The following is a 20,318-nucleotide window of genomic DNA, read 5'->3' on the forward strand; positions in this document are numbered from 1 at the left end:
GTTCAGTCTGGTTTGGGCCTGTAAATTCAGCCATTACAAACCAAATCTGACGGATTGAACTATTTAAACTAACTTTACTGTGACTTTTAGGAAACTTACTATTGCAGTGGAACACTAAAGGGGTAGTGTGTATATTGGGTGATGCTAGATGGTCAACGTCATGTGTTATCTCTGGCCCTGCACTAGGTATAATATTGTATCAGTTACTGATAATGGTAGGTATTGTGTATCATCACAAATGTAAAATCCAAGTATGATATCCCAACACAAGAACCCAGAAATACAATCAATTGGTAAAGAAAAGGGGTTTTATTGGAATTATCTGAAGTGTTTCATTGCACAGACATAGACTTCTGCAGAACACGTGAGTGTATACAGTTATTTCTATAGCTTGTTTGGTATAGGTATGACACAGCCATATACAGTTAGCCATTTCACAGTAGACATCTTTGTTTTTTTTTTTTAATATAATTTGAAAACTAAATATTAAGGAAAGATATAAAAAAACCTTTTTTTAAAAAATCGGCACCTTTAAATCTCGAGTTAAAGTAAACACAGAACAGTTCAGTTTGACCTCTTTGGCCTGAGAGGAGGACTGGTGTCTGTGTCTATGCCTCTCTGTGGCTAAACAGGTTCCTGGACGCATCTTATTCATCTTTACAAGTACAAACACTTCTTTAAAAAAAATACAGTAGTAAAAATTGAGGTAAAAAAAACTTTACACTTTTTAGATTTTTTTGTTTTGTTTTGTATGGAAATCTGTTTGTTTCTGTTTTTTTGCCGTATGTGATCGAGTCGTGTTCCTTTTGCTTCTTGATCCCTGGGAATGGAGCAGGAGACGCTCAACTGCGGCCTTTTTTTGGTCAACATGTTTTGTTGTAATCACTTCCTTCCTGTGAAAGAAATGGATCAAGAGATGTTATATAGAGGTTCCTCAATCTCTTCTGCTTGTTTGTTGATGCCTGCAAAAAAATCATAACTTCGTTCTTAAAGGTCATCTACCATCGGGTATAATGATGGTAGAAAACCTAGGGAAAACCTATTGACTTGAGTATAAGCCTAGGGTCGGAAATTAATTGATCACAGCCTCCCCAGTATATAGCCAGCTCGCCCCCTGCTCCCAGTATATAGCCAGCAGCCCCCTACTCAGCCTAAAAAAACAAAAAAAACAAGCCGGAGCTGAAAAGAGAGGACCTGTGAGGGGACATGGGAAGGGTGAGTACAGAGGTTGTTTTTTTTCATAGACTTGAGTGTAAGCCGAGTGTGCTGAAAAACTCAGCTTATACTAGAGTATATATGATATATTAGAGTATATATGGTATGTTATTTATGCTAATGAGCTTACATCACCTGAGCACCTTGTGCAAATCGCACCGTGTAATGAATAGGTTAAACTCGGACAGCCTGGGGTGTTTGAAAGAGGCTGTCGTGCCAACTAATCGCTGCCCCCCAATGACATCACTGGGGGGGGGGGGGGGGCAGCGATCTAATCCAAAAATGCGGCACCCATGTGCTGCCAGGATTTAAATGCCTGCGATCGGTGCCAGCCCTCACCATGGGTGTTTGCTGCAATAAGCAGCAAACGCCCACCTTGTATAGAGAGAACTCAGCCCGTGATGGGCCCCCGTACACGCGAGCATGTAAGTGCACTAGCTGTACAGTCCTTCACCCTCCTTTAAGTGCCCTCGCCATTCGTACGCAGAGAAAACCTGAAGCCCCTGCTTTTATGCTTGGTGCGTAGATGTGGAAGGGTCAGTAGTGACTTGCTAGTAAGGATGGTTAGATGGATAAGAGCTCAACATACTGGATCCTTGATGCACATTTCTAGTGATAGGCACTCAATGATGCCAATGCTAAAAGGGCAAGCAGCTAAGGGGAGACTGGTGCCCCCACCATTTCTTTGGTCTACTACTCGCTTATACAGTTATTCCTTTTCATATCCTTGAATACGATGCTTGGACAGAATCAATATACAGAAACTTACCAGAAGGGCAATAGGGGTAGACCGCCGTTATTCCGTACAGATGTGATCGCTGTTCTGGAAGATATTCTTCTGCTATCTGACCATTATCTTTATTTACAGATATTACACCGTCCCTGTAAATGGGTAAGAATTTGGGAAGAAAGCTTACATGTTTGACTGTAATTCCTGCATACAACATGCCCTATCAATCCAGAACATGAGGCTTATAATGTACTAGCCATTTTATACGAGGCAAGTGATGAGGAATTATAGCCCATTACAGACTATTTTACTGTAAGGCGACACAATACAATGGCTATTTGTCTAATATAGACCTGTAGGAACTCTATAGACCTTCAACTAGTCAGTCTAATGACCCTTTGTAGATCCCATTCATACAGTATAAAGATGTGGATCAGAATTGGGTACTGCTAGTAGCTGGAGTTACAGATTAACTTCAATGTGTGTTCTCGTCCTATAATATGGAAGGCCCTGTATCAGGCAGAGCTTCTTCCAGAAAATGTCATTCACTGCACTTTGAAGGGGATGATCTTTGGTGATAACATATGGTTGTGGCTATATCTCCACTCACCTCCTCCAGTCAGTGTGATAGAAATGATTTGCGTAACCCACGACACTGAAGGGATAGTTGAGGTTACTCTGTATCACTCGTCTTCCGCTTCCATTGGGCGATATGCACTCAAGTTTTTTAGTTCCTGTTAAAAATAAAATGTACAAGGTAAAATAACATGAAAATGAAATCTGTCTCTAAATCACCTAAATTGTTTTTTTTTAACTTTTGAGAAAAAAAATAAAACTGGGGCAATAGGATCAAAATCCTACATACATACTCCATCTACTATGCAAGAATGTATGGGGAATTTCTATACCTGCATCAGCCCAACAGATCTGCTTGGAGAAGGGATCAAATGTCAATCCATTGGGTAATCCAATATTATCATTGACCAGAATCCTTCTGTTTGAGCCATCGATAAATGAGGTCTCAATCTTGGGAGCCTCTCTATTCCAGTCTGTCCAGTAGAGGTTCCTGCATGGGGAGATATTGAACACGACATGTAATTTGGCTTTAAATCGGAAGACAACCCAGAACCAGATTTACATTTAACAACTGAAAGCTACTTCTGTTGTAGTGTTTCATCTCAGAGTCTTAAAACCCTAGAAGAGGTCAGTTGCTTACCCTCGCACAGCGTCTATGGTGATAGCACGTGGATTCACCAGGTTGGTGTCAAACAGTGTCTTCCTATCAGAACCATCCAACCGTGAGCTTTCAATTTTATCAGTGCTGCTATCCGTCCAGTACATGTTCCTCCGCAAGTAGTCTATGGCCAGGCCCTCGGGGCTCATCAAATCTAACAAAAAGAAAAAGTACAGTAACTTTGAGATATGCAAACATGGTCTTTAATCTTTTTTTTGAGTTGAATAGGGCCATTTTACTGTAAGCTAAATCTAATTTCCGCAATGGAAGTGAGGACAAGTAATTGATTTCACATATCCTTTGCTTTAAATGCCACCATTCTGTTTTTATGAGGTACCTGACATTGAGTTCTTCTCATTAAAATCTAGGTCACTCCCATTGAAATGAAATGTAGCAGTAGTGCACATGTGTGACCACTGATCCATTCAAACTATGGACATTAAGATTCCATTAAGATAGTGTCTCCCAGCAATCAAACCTCTAATCCTCATATATTTTTTACCTATACCATAGATAGGCAATATTTTCAATGTCCATGGAAGAGACAGACCCAGAGAAAATGGTCTCCAAGTTTGCATCCTCTGCTATATGGACTGAAATAGTGCATGCAGAATTTTCCTATTTCACTTTTAAAAAATAGTTGTGTGAATTAGTACTTGGAGTCTATGGGCAGTTCATACCAGTAAAGCCAGCTCATGATATGTACATTCATAAAGTCCATCAAAGGGATGTATTTTTAGTAAGACCCAGTGGTAGCTTCAGGTAAAATCTACTACTAAAGATTGTCCTGTCATCTATTCTGACGTGTTTCTGTTTCTGTTTATATTCCTCATAATATAACCAGGGAGGATCTTCTTTTAGAACTCTACAAAAGACCTGACCCTCGGTTATTCCTATTCATATATACATTTCTAAAAGGAATTTTATTAAAAAATTACTGAAAATACTACTTAAAGGAAAACTGCCACTTAATTTAATCTCTACAAATCTTCCCCACTGAACATTGCAGCACATTGGTGATCAACAGACTCTATTGTACAAGTATAATTTATCTTTATGTAAATGAAGCAGAAGTAATTTGAGGGGCCGTTACCCTCCCGGGCTTAAGATTCACGCCCTTCTACCCCACCTACTGCCTCCTCTGGCACTTTCCATAGATGTCACCCAGCTCTCGGGACCTCTTATGCATGCACCTTATCCTCTCCACTGGACTGCTGTCTTCTCACTGCAGCTGCTGCTTTTTGCCGACCCAGTGAGTAGCTAATAGAAGAAGGGGGGCGCCGAAAAAGGCACAAGTTAGGGAGCAGGGGGTGTGAAGCCAGAGCTTAGAGGGACACTGATATTACCACCACCCCTTTCCAAAGCACCTCACCTCATTTACATAAAGATTAAATTAAGTTTTTTAATGGAAGGAGCCTACTTATTGCCAATGTAAAGGTATGGCAGTGGTGAGGCTTTGCAAAGGTAAAATGAAGTGGTAGTTTCCCTTTAAGTAGATGTATCAGGAGAGGGGCCAGGGCCTCTTTACCATTTTGGATCACACTATAAGAATCCAATGAAATTTTTCTTCTCTGTCCTCTGAACCCAAATGAAATAGTCCTAAAAACTGCATGTTAACAGATGGTGGCATTGTGTGCAGATCTTACCTGTACTAATGATGACTTCAGGCTCCGCACCAGGTTCTAAGCTCGCCCGGCTGATTGTGCGCCCAGCCACATCTGTCCAGTACACCTTCTTCTCTTGACAGTCATAGTCAATGCCCACTACTATTGAGCCCTGCAGGAGAAGGTAAGGGCTAAGTTACAGGTTATCATATTCATTGTTTTCTCTGATTTTACACATATCCAAACCAATCTGACTCCAATTCAATTGGTTTTCCCATCCATTGAAAGGATATTTCATTACCTTAAGGGTACGATCACACGATGCATTAGCGATCCCAAGCACAGGCAGCCGTGCATCGGTGTGACCTCATTAGCATTTCAAGTGAAACGAATGCGATTATTTACCGATCACATGACTTTCACAGCAAAAGCAAAATCATTCGGCCCAAGGCCTCCATTGCACTAGCGCTGCGCTTGTAAACCTGTACCCTAAGGCCTCATGCACACATCCATGTCATAAGGAAACAAAGGAAAGTTTTGTGAGACGCAGTGTGCACGGTAACTGTGCATACTCGAAGTCACTGCAATTTGTGTGGATAGCTCTCATATATACAGCCATGTAAAGGAGGACTTACTCATAACTTTCTCAGTTTGAGTGGGAGTTACAGAAGTTAGGTAACTATTGATCATTACTTCTTTGAGGGGTTAACCATGTTTTGATGAACTAAAATGGTTAGGAACACTGTTCCTTCCTACAAGGATTCAAGGAACAAGCAGGCAGCACTTAAAGGGGTTATTTCATAATATAACTCATTATTATTTTAGTGGCAGCAGCTACTGTAAGAAGACAAAAGAATCTACACTTATGTCGTCTTCTCCCTGTTTCCTTTTGTATTTGTTGGTATACAGAAGCTCAGTGCGGACGTCACATTGATAGCTGCTATGATGCAGTAGGTGGTGCATGCTGTCAGTGTGATGTCACTTCTGAGCCTCTGTGTACCAACAGGAAATGTTATACGCTGGACCAGAAGTAAGGACAGAGGAAAATAAAGTTTCCTTATTAGTATGAGATATTCTAGCACAGTGCTATGTTCAGTGTCGGCTCCAGGTATCAGTAGGCCCCTGGGTGACAGAGCCTCGGTGGGTCGCTTTGCAGTGAACTCACATGGCAGCATTAAAATCTGAAACTAAAAGTCTCCTGTTCCATAAAATATCCACTAACTTTTCATACCAAACTGCCCATCATGGTTATTTTATATAAGCCCATTATCTATTGGATTCATTAGATACAGACCCCCTCACCCCCATAGATTCCTAATGTACAGTCTTATGTGGGCCCCAACATTGCCCAGGTATGTCCAGTGCTTGCGTCGGTCCTGGCTATGTTCAATGAAAAGATCTCACTCATCAGATGGCCATAGGATGCTCCAATTCCAATCTTGGAATCTAAATGCATTATTCACAGTCCTACTAACTACACACAAAGGTATGGTTATAAAGATCTGCAGGGTCAATACCCAATACAGTCTGTAACTTTATATGGTCACCGTTGCTGACTATGATAGCACATTACTGTTTGGTTCCAACCTTTGAAATCCCTATAATCCTAAAATTAGCTATAGCTTTTCTTCACACAGCAACGTTCCCCTTTGTTATCGAGATTGGGGCCTCATAATTAAAACCTCCATTCATTATGATGTGACACAGTTTTTGAGTGATTATTATGGATGGTAATCCTAGCATAATAAATCTACGAAGTTCATACAAATGCAGTACAGATGAGTTTGACTTTAACAAAAGGGGGACATTTATCATACATATTTGTCAGTTATCATACATCATGTGTGATGAAGTCCCCACCCTGTTAAATCCTTCTCATAGTATTTGAAAGTACAGTGCATAGAAGAATCCAGCTGTTATATCAGTATACTATTACAAAACATTCAGTGAGATTGCACCCACAGTAGATGTGGGAAAATACTTTTAACAGGGGGCCCCATGGTCAATGTATATCTATAAGGACCCTCTGTGAGCCCCCATCCCCCTTCCAAGAAAAAAAAAAGTCTTAATGAGTTTCTGGAACATATTTTCCTAACTGATGTATCTGATAACTGATGTTGCCGAAAACAGATTTCTCTCTTATTTGTACAAGTGATTCTCATCAAGGAAAAGCATTGCTTAGAGCGTTGTATGGAGGCAACCAGGAAAAGGGGGGGGAGGCATATGACAGCCTAGGTAAATCCCCAGGGTTTCAATAAATAATAACACTGAGGCTGTTCTCTCCGGAGCACAAATGTGGAATGATTCCCGCACAGCTGAGGGACAGCTGTACTCTGCCGACCTCCGCCTTCTTGTGGGCTGAGCGAGCAGACTTGGCCAGCACTCGCTGCATCCTACACACGGACCGGATCTGGTTTCTTGTGGGAATGGATGATTCTGTGCAGTAATAACACTCGCTGTAATGATCTTATGTTATTTCCTGCCTCTGCTGCGAAATAGATTAACTGAGTGACAATGATTGGAGTTATAGTCGGCTGCCTAATGGACAGGGTAAAACGGTTTTCCAAAAAAAAAACCTTCCACCACTGTACTGTTTAATTAGGGCTCAGAACTACAACTCCCAGCATTCTCTGATCGCAAGGTGCCAAACCACTTAGACACTTGGTTTTATTAGTCCCTTCTACACAGACAAGTCCTTAGGGACTTAGTTAGCGGTTGCAGCTGTTTTAATCCCCTGCTTTGCTACTTGTGACATGACAAGAACACTCCAGGCACTAGGAGGCACATTAGGGGGGTGAATACTTTGGGGACACAGGGTTAATAAGAAAACTGCTGGAATGTTTTTCTTGTCAGATTATTGTTTCTATCTGCTTAAAGGAACACTCTAGAGAAAGCTGATACATTGGGGGGGAGGGGTGACATTCATTATTTTTGTCGCTAAAAAATAATAAGCGGTGATTTGCACTGTGACGTTATATTGTGGCGCACAGCCTTAATGTATTCGGCCCAACGTAAGAAGAACAATTGAGTATTACTAATATCAAACCACAATCATGAAGGGCTGTAGAAGTTAGAAGACTTGCTTTCTGTTGGTCTAATTTTGTGCCATGCATCGGAAGTGAAAAGCTGCACCCAAATTGAGTGACAAAAAAAAGCTATGTGTGTCAGAAAAGAAGCTAAATTGTGGTGCAGGCATATAAAAAATATGGCGCACAAGGCATATAGCAACAAAAAAAAAACAAGTGGAAAGCGAATAATAAATGCCCCCCATTGTATTATGCTTATTGAAGGCCTAAGAGGGCAGATCATGACACAGGGTTTCTCTGGGGTCCTCTGTGTCACACTTCACCCCTGAACTGAATGCCTTGTACTACCATATCAGAGTTCTTTTTTTTTTTTAAAAAACTTGTTTATTGAAAAAAAGTAGAAAAATACCATTCGGGAGAATTTATCACTGGGATATTTGTCTGTTATTGGCGTTGTTTTGGCATAGTTGTGGTACAACTGCTGTTTTGCAACTTTCCATAGCGCCAAATGAATATAGGAAAGTGCAAAGTCACTTTAAAATAGACCCTACTTACACCAAATTCATTATTTGCTTAGACTAGTTTTCACAATTGAACTAAATTCATGATTTTCGTTTTGGCAAAAATTTTCTATTAGTGACTACAGCGTACCTAGTGTAGAAATAGGACAGAAACCACTAGCAAATATATCAGGACATCAATGGACATGTGCACCAAAACAAAGAACATTTTGCGACAAAGGAAAAAATATTTTGAGGCAAACCAAAAAAAGCAAACAAATACAACAACATACATAGACTCACTTGATGAATGCCAATAAAACAAAAATGGAATTGAACATATTGTAATGATAAATTCCCGCCTATATATCAATAAAGCGATGCATAACTTTTAATAGATGTACAGTATATTGGTAAATAACCTATTATCCTGCCCTCCATACTTACACAACATTACAAAAAAACATGAATTAAAGAGGTCAATCCCTTTAAGTTTCCCAGTCTTTACACTCTATTATGAACTACATACTTAGGTAACAATGTTGGTGAAATGTATCTTTCTATAGAAAGGCCTAGCTAAGATACACTTGCAGCAAACTCTCAGTTGTAAAGTACTAGCTCTAAACAAGATTTTAAGAATGGTGAAGAATGAAGACATTGGCAAACTTTAAGATAAGGTGCTGTACAGCAATTTGTGAGCCGCTACTGTAAGAAGTTACTTACATGTAGTGAAAGCAGTGTTCTTGCTTTCTCTTTACGAAACTTCACACCATCCAGCGGCAAGTATCCAATTTGCTGACCCTGTGCATACAGGAGATAGGTACCCGAAGTGGGAGCAGTAACATCTGGGCGAGGGGTGGGCCTTACAGTGGGAGGAGCTACACTTGGCAAACCTGCATTAAATAGAGTGCATGGTGATAAAGAGGTTTAAATTATGTGACTTAAAGGAAATCTACCACCAGGATTACGGATTGTAAACCAAGCACAAAAAAATAATAAATAAAAAATAATATAATAGACGATGCTGCTAACAAATGCTTACAAGCTGGAGTCATTCCTGGTTGTGTCCTTGATCCCTCAATCTCTCTGCCTTCTTTATCCACACACCAGCAATATCCACTGTTTCCATGGCATTGTAGAGGAGTAAAGTCACCATATGGGTCACACTGAGGGATGTAATGTTCAGCAGAGGGGATACCACCATAGTGATCCAGGAGGCTCTGCTTCCATCTTTCACACATGGTCTGGGGTCTCTGTGTGGGTTCTGGTCAAGGGCCAAAATGAAAGGAGGTAAGATTTCATTAAGTAACATGTTACCGCAGATGTAACCATTAAACATTATAGTCTTATTAAATCACCAAAGTTACATCATAAAATTATATTTTCTCCTAGTCGCCACTAGAGGGTGCGAAGTGTATACAGATTTAATATTGTGTTTCCCTAGAACAGTATACATTCATATTAGCATGATCCATCTAGTAGCAACTAAAATCAATCAAAAACATATCTATATGGCTTTGAGGAAGGGGAAGAGTGGATTTCAGCTTGTATAACACATTTGCTATTTTGTGAGACATGTATACCACTTCTTACCTGGGACTCCACAATTAGGTTCACCTCTGCCTGGCCCTTTTCTTGTACCCTCAATCTCTTCTCCATCCTTATTTACACACCAACAATGTCCAGTGCTACCATGGCACTGCACAGGGAGGTAATTTCCTTCAGAGTCACACTCAGGGACAAAAAGACCTACACGAGGACCTCGGGGGTGAACAGGTCCCAAGAGGCTGTTACGTTTCTCCAGACAAGAAAGAACAGGAGGTCTGTAATCTGTACATAGAAATAGCAGAGGTTAATTTGTTATCGTAGCTTTTGTCTGACATAAAGTAGGAAAAGCCTAATAAAAAAGAACTAGCTGATTGGAAAAGCCATAGAAGAAAGCATAGTCTAAGATAACAGTATGTAGTTCATCTTGAGTATGCCAACCTCAAGATGGTGAAAAGACATAAAACTTCTGCCAAAATAATACCAATGGAAGTAGTTTTCATGTAATATGAACATATAGGGTCTGGGGATTTATCAAGCCTAGCATGTATTGCCCTGGAACAGAGGGTCTTTGAACTTTGGACATTTGTGGATATTTGAATACCCCTTATATTTCAGCACTGCTTACTTTATTTTACATTATGGATTAACTTGCATCTACAGTGTTTTGTAATATATATGTATATATATATATATATATATATATATATATATATATATATATATATATAATTTTATTTTATTTTTTGTTTATTGGTACTGTGTCTGTAGACCTGTATGGTTATTGAACATCAAAAGATATTTCTGACTGCATATCTGAAACTATAGAGAAGCTAGTAATTTTTCGCAGCTACAGCAGAAATTGTTTTGAGGACAGAAAAACAGCCTGACAGCTGCTGTCTGGAAAGCTGTTTACCACTTTAGAAACTTTCTGCCATGGAATATTATGATGACCTAATGTAAGTCTATGGGAGAATGCTTTGTCATTGTGCAGAAATTATATCAGTAGAAAGTATATAAAGAGAATAATCCCAGTCTCTATCGTTCTGCAGTTGGCGAACAGAGATTGGAGGAGAAGGCTGCCAACATGGCTACATATATGGGAAATTATCTTCACACGGTTAAATTAAATTTTAATGACATGCAATTAAATAAAATGCAATTGTATATATATGGCAGGTCAATTAAATTAAATAAGAATGGCCATATGGGAATGCCCTCTTAACGAGCGATAGTTTATAAATAAATAAACAATTATAAGCCTGGAGGTTGGTAAGAATAGAGACCATTTCATGAAAACCTCCGAGCATTTGCTCCTTTTTTCCCATGTTATATATTCATGTTATATACACGGGGTGGATTTACCCATGATGCAGCCCATACAATTGCTTGGCGCCTCAGAGAATATGGAAACAGCCAATTCCCCAGATCAGCTATTGGGGTGCTGACCCACATCCTTCTTGCATACTACAGCACCCAGAGCAGCACAGGACCTGGACACAGTACTCACTGGTCCAAAGCTCCTGATAGAAGTGCTACATGGTTATTTATGCTAGCAGGCTGCTGGAAGCAGGTTGTGCACCCCTGCTTTATCATGCCATCCAAAAGACGCCAATACTAATAAAATATATGGCAGCCCTCCTATACTGTGGCATGTGGAGCAGAGCTGTGCATTACAGCCTGCCAGCCCCCAATCCTGATATAATACACCCTGGAATACAAATATTAGACAGATTATGGGAGTTTCCTGCAATGCTGCTGGCTGCCTGCAGGGAAAACACAGCGACCCTAAAACTGATCAAAAGCCATGAATGACTTCAAATGGATAAAATAAGATGAAATCAGACCCTCACACATGTTACCCATCTTATAACATTTCCTGATAATTGTACACACATGGAGGACAAGATATTATTTCCGTACCTGGGGCCTGTGTGCACTGGAAGCCATCGCCTGTGTAACCATGGTTACACTGACAGGAAAATGAACCGGGGATATTGGTGCATGTGGCATCTGGGTGACACCTGCGTTCTGTACACTCATCAACATCTGCAAATGGACGATATAAAACAGGATTCACATATTAAATAGCAGACAGATGTGGCCATGATATGACCCCACAGCATGAAAGAAAACCGATGGGGCAGGTCATGGGAAATGTACACGGATGATATTGATTCTATCCAGACTTCAGGACACATCAGACAAAACCCAACATAAGACAGATAAAGGATTATTATAGGGTTATTCAGGGGTATATGTAAGGAAGTCTATTATACCCTCTATAAATCAGGAGCTACCGAATATTATAAAGCTCTTCCCATCTTTTCAAGTTTTGGCAGGTGACCATCACCATCAATCCTGAGACTATCAGCTCAGCTTTGTGTCACTTCATAAATTCAGTTTATTTGCAGTGGTTTCCCCATCAAACTTTGTGACACAGAATTTGCAACAAATTGTTTTAACTCAATGTCTCATTAAAACCACAAAAATGCAAGATAACTACACTGCCATAGGATGATAGGACAAGTGTAGCTACAACACAGTATACCAAAGCATCTCTGTGTGTGACATCATCCTTAAATTGTATGAGACTCTGAGTTTATCATAGTTAAGTGATATTTATCATCTAACAGCCCCTTTAAAATCCTGATCTCCACGTATCTCTACTATTGATTCTTAATAAACCACAACCAGTCTCTTTATACTACAGACCTACAATTACCTCTATCATCAAGGAGAGATCTTCCAATGAAGAACAAAGGCCATGAAAATTGCCCCAAAATTAATATGTTGCCTCTGTAAAGACTCACACATTTGCATAGTTTCTTTGAAGAGTTTTACAAGGTACAATTAGTAAGTCAGAGGCAGAGATTAAAGGAAAGCGCCAGGCACAGGGTTAGCTTTGTTCCAGAAATGTACATCACTGTCTGACAAGAATTATTCTGGTTACATGGACTCATTACTGGAATATGGTTGGGGGGAGGGGGGGACAAGTGATGTGAATTATCCAAAGGATAATTTCTAGTATACTGCATAGGTGTAGTGGCTGCCCATGGCCACTTGCCCACAAGGCTGGAATTAAAGGGATTTTCCACTTTATAAGTAAAATTGACCATGTATCAGAAGTTAGAGTAGCAGCCATCAGCATTATACTGTTCTATAGTGGTTTTGCAAAAGCAACATTGGAAAGGGCAGCCAAATTTAATGTAAATAGGGCACAGGAAAAAATAAACAGAAACCTGTTAATACTAAACTGCTTATCTGACATATGGAAATTCACTTTCTATACCCGTACATCTAAAGCCATTGGTAGTCAGATACATTATTGGCCACTGAGACATTGGGAGAGATTTGCTAATTCTGGCGCAAGCACGACTGTCGGCATCGGAGATCAGTCTCCAGAAAGCACAGCCCGATGTTTTAAAGTGGCCATAAAAATGCAGACATCAATGAGATGTGCGACAAAATCTTACATGGACTGCACCTAATTTTGCTCTCTGACCATTGTTTTCCTGGTCTATTGTGCGCCAAAAATAGTGCCCAAAAATGCCGACAAAATACTTAGAAATGTGAAGGATAATGTGGAAAAGTTAGGCCATGCCCACTTGCGCCAAAAAAAGACAGAGGAGTCGGGATAGTCGGAAACATCTGTTCTTCTAGCACAAACTCGTTGTAAATGATCCGCTACAATTCTGCGCCCAAAAAAACAAAAGTTCCCAGCATTTTTAGGCGCAGATACGATAATACATGTCCCCCCATTGGGTTTTGTCATTTACTACAAAATCCTTCCAGCTTATAAATAATAAATTTCATTTAAGTAATGTAGCCAGGAGTAACAGCTACTGCTCTGTGTTATCAGGCATTATAAGATAGCTAAATGACTGAATTCCATGCCCTTTATAGACAATGCTACAAAAAAGAATAAGCTACACTTCTGTTCTGCTGTCTCCCCAGTTGGGACCATGAATGTGACTCAGCCCCATGCAGGTCTCATCATAGTCAGCCTTTTTTTCCTTTTCAAGCCCAGGGGCAACCAATTTAAGTTGAAAGAACCTTTTAATGAGGACGCCCTTATTATGGCACAGGAACTGGAGGACAATGGTCATGTGTTGTGGGTTTGTTTGAAATCAACACCTTTATGCTGCAAGAACTAATTGCCTTTAAGATATCTCCAGTTTAAGTTTCCTTAAAAGAGACCATTCTTGTGTATGCTCTCTTCTTGGACACGATACTATATACACAGCACAAGTTATAACGAAAAAGTAAGATGATTGTCAAGGGTTGCACATTAATCAGCCTTATTTCCTGTGGAATTCACATTTTTAGTAATGTTTTGGAACAACATCTTTCCTTGCCTCTGCCTGGCACTGTGGATGCTCAGGTGACTGTTCGCAGTGGCATGGAAGGTATTTGAGGGCAAAGATGTAGTGTTCTTTATATGAAACATCTAAAATCTCCCTATGTTCTCAAAATTTGTAGTGTTCTACCTCAACCTGTTGAACTGTAAAGTTTACAGAATGATGTCAGCAGGACAACAAGTCACCAGTAGATTAATTATTACAGAATTACACGGTAGAGAGGATGAATCACTGTCTACATGGAATTGTCCAATAAACAAGAGAACAGTGGCTGATACCAGAATGTTGTCAGTTTTGGAAATAATGAGATCTAATTACAAAAAAATGTTAGTTTTCTGGGTGGGGGTGTCTTTTTTTATCATTTACAATAATGTATACAATATAATCACTGCAAAAATGAACAGAAGTCCATTCACATTATACCTACTGAGTCAGAAAGGAAGAATTCTTTGTTGTCTTAATCCTATTTATTGGTTGTAGGGGGTAGAGGGTAAGTGGCAGTGTGACATGTAGCATATATGTGAAGACTCCCCATGTCTAGACAAGGAATTATTGACAGGAATCTACAATTATAATAAGTATCCTCACCATTTTGACCAAAGGTAGAGCCCAAGGTCAACCTATTTATTTTAGGGATATAATAAACCACCTTCATTCGCTCAATTACTAAGACAATGGGCTTATATAGTAAAAGAACCCACACAATTGTGTCTGAGTTTCCACTCCGCCAAAGCCACGCCCCTTTTCGGAGAAGAGTCGGAGCAGGCGGAAAAAGTCATTTTTTCTAGCGCCGCCAGCGAATAAATAGGTCGGAGAGCAGAACATGTGGTGAGAGCGCCACAAAACAGCTGGAAACGCCATAGTATATATACCCTATATATATGTCCCTCAGTATATATACCATCAAAATCAAGCATGATAAACAAGGGACACTTTCTCATAGATTCGGGCACAATGACTCTAGTAATCATCTTATATGTATTACCCATGGCCTCCTTCCTTCTAAAATTATTTTTTAGACTTATGCTAATGAGCATGAAGGGCTCCTGGAGGTGTTACCAGATTCAGAAAATCAACAATAATTCGTGATAAATGCTTGAGATTAAAGGGAACCAGTCATCAGCAATTGGCTTAATTAACCCCTTCCAGTATGTTGTCAAACAGCATAACAACTTCTAGTTTTTTTTTCTTTCTGTCACGGGGTCACGGGTGCTCATGCGACCTATGTCTTGGCTCACATGTACCCCTCTGTGTGCACCGGCGCCCCGAGCTGTAACTTACCCGTCCCCACTCTTGACTCTGGTCCATTGGCCGTGCACACGTCCCTGTCTCCCAACCCGCGTCGGCTTCAGAAAATTTAAAGGGCCAGTGCGCCGTTAATTGGCAGATTAATTTCCCAGAATCCCTTATAAACTAGCCTCTCCCTACACACCTTGCCGGATCTTTGTGCCTCACAGCCTTAGAAAAAGCTTGTCGTATGCTTCGTGCTATTGTTCTGTATTCCCGTTGTGACCTTGTTTCTCCTATTGAGTATCATCCTGTGACCTACTGCTACGTCCCTGAATCCGATCCCGTGCTGCCCGTCCTCACCTCCTGCCTGTTCCCCACTACGATTGTGCCTAACGTCTGTGTACTTTGCCTTGGCTGCCAATGCGGACAAAGTCACACCTGTGGGACGACCTGGTGGTACCACGCCGCAGCAAGTCCAACCCGCTTTGCAGCAGGCTCTGGTAAAAACCGGGTGCCACTTAGATTCCGATCCCAGGTGTCGACTTATGTCATCGTTTGCGGTGGTCCAGTTGGTCCACTACCCCTGGAGCCTGACACTTTCATTGTCCAGTGTGATGGCATCATTTAGAAAATCAACTTTTAAGTGAGATGTAAATTGATTGTATAAAGTCAAGGAGGGAGAGAGTTTAACACTAAATTCAAGGTGGGGAACTCTGAACATCTCCTCCTCTGTGATTGACATAATGCATCAGACTTCAGGAGATCCGGTTAGTGATGTCTCTGGATGCAGGACCATCAATTACAGTGAAGGGAGCTCTCTGAGGAAGAAAGAGCTTGACTTCAGTGTTAAACTCTCCACCTCCTTGACTTTGTACAACCAGTGGTTTATTAGATCAATTTTTTTATTATTATTATTTTTTTTTTTTTTTTATTATTTTTTTTTTATTTCTGATGACAGGTTCGCTTGAAATTCTGACAGGACTCCTAAGAGTCCCATAATCAATTACTGATTGGTATCAGTATTTGTGAACACAGAAGTTTTTCAAGGGTCTTTCCACTTGTGTCTGAGGTTAAAGATATGGGGAGTGCAAGGGTTGAAGTGTGACACAGAGGACCACAATTTATGAGTAAGTACCCCTGGTTTTTCATGCTAGATTTTGATGGTAGATATTGTTAAACCACAGACCACAAATACACACAGTTCACACAGGACAATACAAGGAGGCAGGTGTAATAGTATGACAATGCTGATTCAACCTGCACCACTGTGAGGATTAGCATAATGGCATTATGTGAAAGAAAACTTCCTTTTATTAGGTTAAACATTGCAAGTTCTTACCGATACAAGTCTGCCCGCTTCTCACATAACCAGGGAAACATTCACATGTAAAGACTCCATCACCACGTGGAACACACTGAGATGTGGCCGTATTGCAGGTGTGTGTGCCATCCTCACAAGGGTTCCCAAATGAACCCCCTACTAAAAATCAAGAAAGGAAGTGTCAGGTTGTTATTGTACATTTTAATATAGGAAGTCATGCCCAGACCACAATTCTCAGTGCGGTAGTGGAGTGTCACCCAGCCACACTGTAACTTAAACATGTAAATATTAACATGTAAGTATTATCAATACTACATTACTGGTACTGATCCTAAATTACATCATGCTGTCATTTCTTCTCTTGGCAGTGCAGGACTACGAGTTGGTGAGAGTTAAAACCTTGAAAGCTTTTTGCTCAGCTGCCTCTCATTCAGCTCAGCAGCCAAGTATACAGCCTCCCGAGACTGGTGTTCACTGCCAGGTATTTGTTAACCTACCTATTTGTGGATTTGCTTACTAAACTTACCTAACATCTGCTCTGTCTCCTGACTACCCCCTGTATTTCTGCGTTTATGGTATGTTGCATCTTAATTATGACTACGGATTGGACTACTTAGATTATTCTTTGGGTTGTTGATTTGTCTTCCCGCAATCCGAATTGCAGGAAATATTTGCAGCTGAAATATTTGTGCTCTGCAATGTGTTCATATACTAATTGGAAGCAAATGGTAACTTGTATATGATATTTCTTTTCAATACCTCATGGGGTATAATATTGTTAATAATAAAAATAATATAATATAATATAACAATGAATGATCCATAACTATAAGTTTTTGTATTGTGGTTTTGGTACTTACACATGCAGTTCGGTCCACCAGCTGATAACACATAACCCGGCTGACATTCACATCTGTAGCTTCCAGGAAGGTTCAGACATTGAGAGTTTAGACCACAGTTGGCGAGTCCAGCCTCACATTCATCAACATCTGGGAAGAAAACAAATTAACAGACAGGCGTTTATTAGTTACATTTACACTAAGCCATCATCTATGTCTGCACATGACGTGGGCAAGTGAGCCCTTATGAATTGTTCTAAAAGTATAGTTCTAATTTATAGTGGATTGCAAGACTGTGACAATCCACAAAAGGTTACAATAATGATAAACTGAGATTTGTGATCCTTCTACATTGACATTTTATGTCAGAAGGAAATACAGTGAAGGTGTGCACTATTATTCACTGATGTTTGAGGATTCTAGAACCGTAGAAAATAGGTTCGCTTGCTGGTTCTAGGACAATAAAAAAAGCAATACTTGAATTTTCAACAATGACATAGAGACCTCTGGGTATTCTACAACAATTGTATTCTTGTACTTCAAGATTCCAGAAGCAATGGCATGCTGACAACTGTATTTGTCTAGGATCTAGAACAAAGACAGGCTGTCTGCTAAGGATTCTAGATCACCATGTCTTCATGTCTTCAGATCACATGTTGTCTTCATATGAGGTTCCATTACAATGACTTGAGGGCACCTAAATGTTTGAAACCATTGGCATGTTGACTGCTTACAGGGAACCTGTTATCAGGAATTTAGGATTTTAGAACACTGTCCTACTGGCTGATAAGTATTCTAGAACATTCTAGAACAATGGAATATTAGCTAATTAAGATAGTCTGGAACAATGACACACCTGTACTTTAGAGTTCTAGAAAACTGATAGCCTGGCTTATAAGGATTTTGGGTAATTCTAGAACAATACCATGGTTGCCGCTTAAGGGATTCTAGAACAATGACATAAGGCACTTTAGGGTTCTAGAACAATGGCATACTGGCTGCTCAAAGGATTCTAGAACAATGACATATGGCACTTTTGGGTACTACAACAATGACATACTGCTGCTTAATGGATTCTAGTAAAATGACATGCAGGAAATTTAGGGTTCTAGAACACTGACATGCTGGCAATTGATGTGTCATGAACAGTGACACTGTTACTCTGAGGTTCCTAGAACAACATGGATATTAGAGTGCTACAGGAATGAAGACAATGGGGGTGATTTATAAACGCCCTTGTGCCACAATTCTGGTGGTTTTTGTGCCAAAAGCACTGTCTAAAATGCCTGGCTCCACAGTTATCAAGGCTTTTAGACCATTTTTTGGCACTTTCCCGACTTGTCCGATTAAGTGGGCATGCCCTTCTAGGAGGTGGGCATGTCCTTGTGAGAAAGTGACTTGAGGGAAATCGTCCAGGCGGCAAAAAAATTTGGTGCACAGTTTAAACCAAGTAAAAGTAGATCTGAAATAGGATCCGACAGTCTTACACTGCACCAGAATTCATTATCACAATGATAAATTTGGCGCTGCAAAAGACAAGTGTTTTCTAGCTAGAAACTGGCAGAACCTGAGACACATTGTTAAATCCCCCCAATGAATGAAGAAAATTAATGATTATTAACGGTAAAAGTACAACATAACTGATTCTTGTGGATTTTAATACGATGGCTTCTAAGAACAATCATGCTAAACTTTTGGCCAGATTCAGTAGTTTTAGGAAATAATAATCCTCCGTGTCTTCGTGTAATCTGCCTTTACCATAATGAATCTTCCACTAACTCCAGTGCTGACAGGTTCTTTACATGAGAGCGGTTTAGGAATTGCTCGATTTTCCTCCCACAGAACAAATCATTTGTAATGTTTAGTCTCTGGCGGTTTTTCTGCAGATGCCACACATTGCACAATCTGCAGGGAATCACATAATCCATTCATTGAGTCCAAACGCATGCACCTATCATTGAGGGTCCTAGAACAATGACATAAGGGTCCCATAGCAATAATTCCTAGCCCCTTTATTCACTTAACTGACACCAAAAGTGCTGATGGAAATAAGATGAAAGTTGCTAATCACAGATCAGGACGGACCAGTGAATAAAGAGTAAATATTAAGGAGACATTTATGAGGAGACCTTAGTTGTAACCATAATGGCACAGCACACATTACTGCCACAGTGAAAGGCATTGTGTATGAATACTGTTTGTCTTTACAGTATCTTATACTCTCTCCCATAGTGTCTTATGGGTTGGAGCCAGGTCGACTTTGTATGATGAGACTCAGTGACTCTCTGGAGACATTGTACGTGGTGTGGGAGTTATGGGAACCGGCAGATATGTAAGACAGCCGGCGGTCTGTACGCCAGGTTTCCTGTTCAGTATAATAAGAAATCCATCTGGTAAAGTAAAATAGAAAACAGCCGGGAGATTCCTAAAGACAAGTGCATAACTGTGTAATAAGCGGACAATCATTCACATATGCCTGCAAGGGACGTATTGTAATCTGTACCACTGAGAGAAGTACTTAAAGGGGAACAGATACATTTGTTATGTATGTAACCTTTCTTATATACATTCAGCTTTAGAAGAGAATAATAGTGCAAGAAAATGCTAATAATTCAGGAAAACTTTGGCCGTATACATATGCTGGAGAGGAGGAGGGGTAAGGGTTCCTGACCCATCCCCTCTCCATAACGAGGCATGCGCCCAGCCGTAAACC

The 20,318-nt window shown here is 40.2% G+C and overlaps 1 protein-coding gene across 2 annotated transcripts in view; it reads right to left on the reverse strand.

Moving 5' to 3' along the window:
- Nucleotides 1-294: 294 nt before the first annotated feature.
- The window catches only part of NID2 (nidogen 2), a 42,772-nt gene continuing 22,748 nt past the window's right edge, over nucleotides 295-20,318 (reverse strand). The window contains exons 10-21 of one of the 2 annotated variants that reach the window (XM_072116107.1): nucleotides 17,627-17,755; nucleotides 16,785-16,922; nucleotides 11,778-11,903; nucleotides 9,903-10,139; nucleotides 9,352-9,573; nucleotides 9,033-9,202; nucleotides 4,826-4,955; nucleotides 3,162-3,333; nucleotides 2,854-3,011; nucleotides 2,556-2,679; nucleotides 1,985-2,097; nucleotides 295-893 (exon numbers count right to left, since the gene is read on the reverse strand). In XM_072116107.1, coding sequence (XP_071972208.1) covers nucleotides 883-893; nucleotides 1,985-2,097; nucleotides 2,556-2,679; nucleotides 2,854-3,011; nucleotides 3,162-3,333; nucleotides 4,826-4,955; nucleotides 9,033-9,202; nucleotides 9,352-9,573; nucleotides 9,903-10,139; nucleotides 11,778-11,903; nucleotides 16,785-16,922; nucleotides 17,627-17,755 — 1,730 coding nt within the window. In that variant the 3' untranslated portion in view covers nucleotides 295-882. Of the gene's footprint in view, nucleotides 894-1,984; nucleotides 2,098-2,555; nucleotides 2,680-2,853; nucleotides 3,012-3,161; nucleotides 3,334-4,825; nucleotides 4,956-9,032; nucleotides 9,203-9,351; nucleotides 9,574-9,902; nucleotides 10,140-11,777; nucleotides 11,904-16,784; nucleotides 16,926-17,626; nucleotides 17,756-20,318 lie in introns of both variants that reach the window. The other variant, XM_072116106.1, reaches the window with a different exon arrangement.

Source organism: Engystomops pustulosus, chromosome 7 (assembly GCF_040894005.1).
Source record: "Engystomops pustulosus chromosome 7, aEngPut4.maternal, whole genome shotgun sequence".
Lineage (NCBI taxonomy): Eukaryota > Metazoa > Chordata > Amphibia > Anura > Leptodactylidae > Engystomops > Engystomops pustulosus.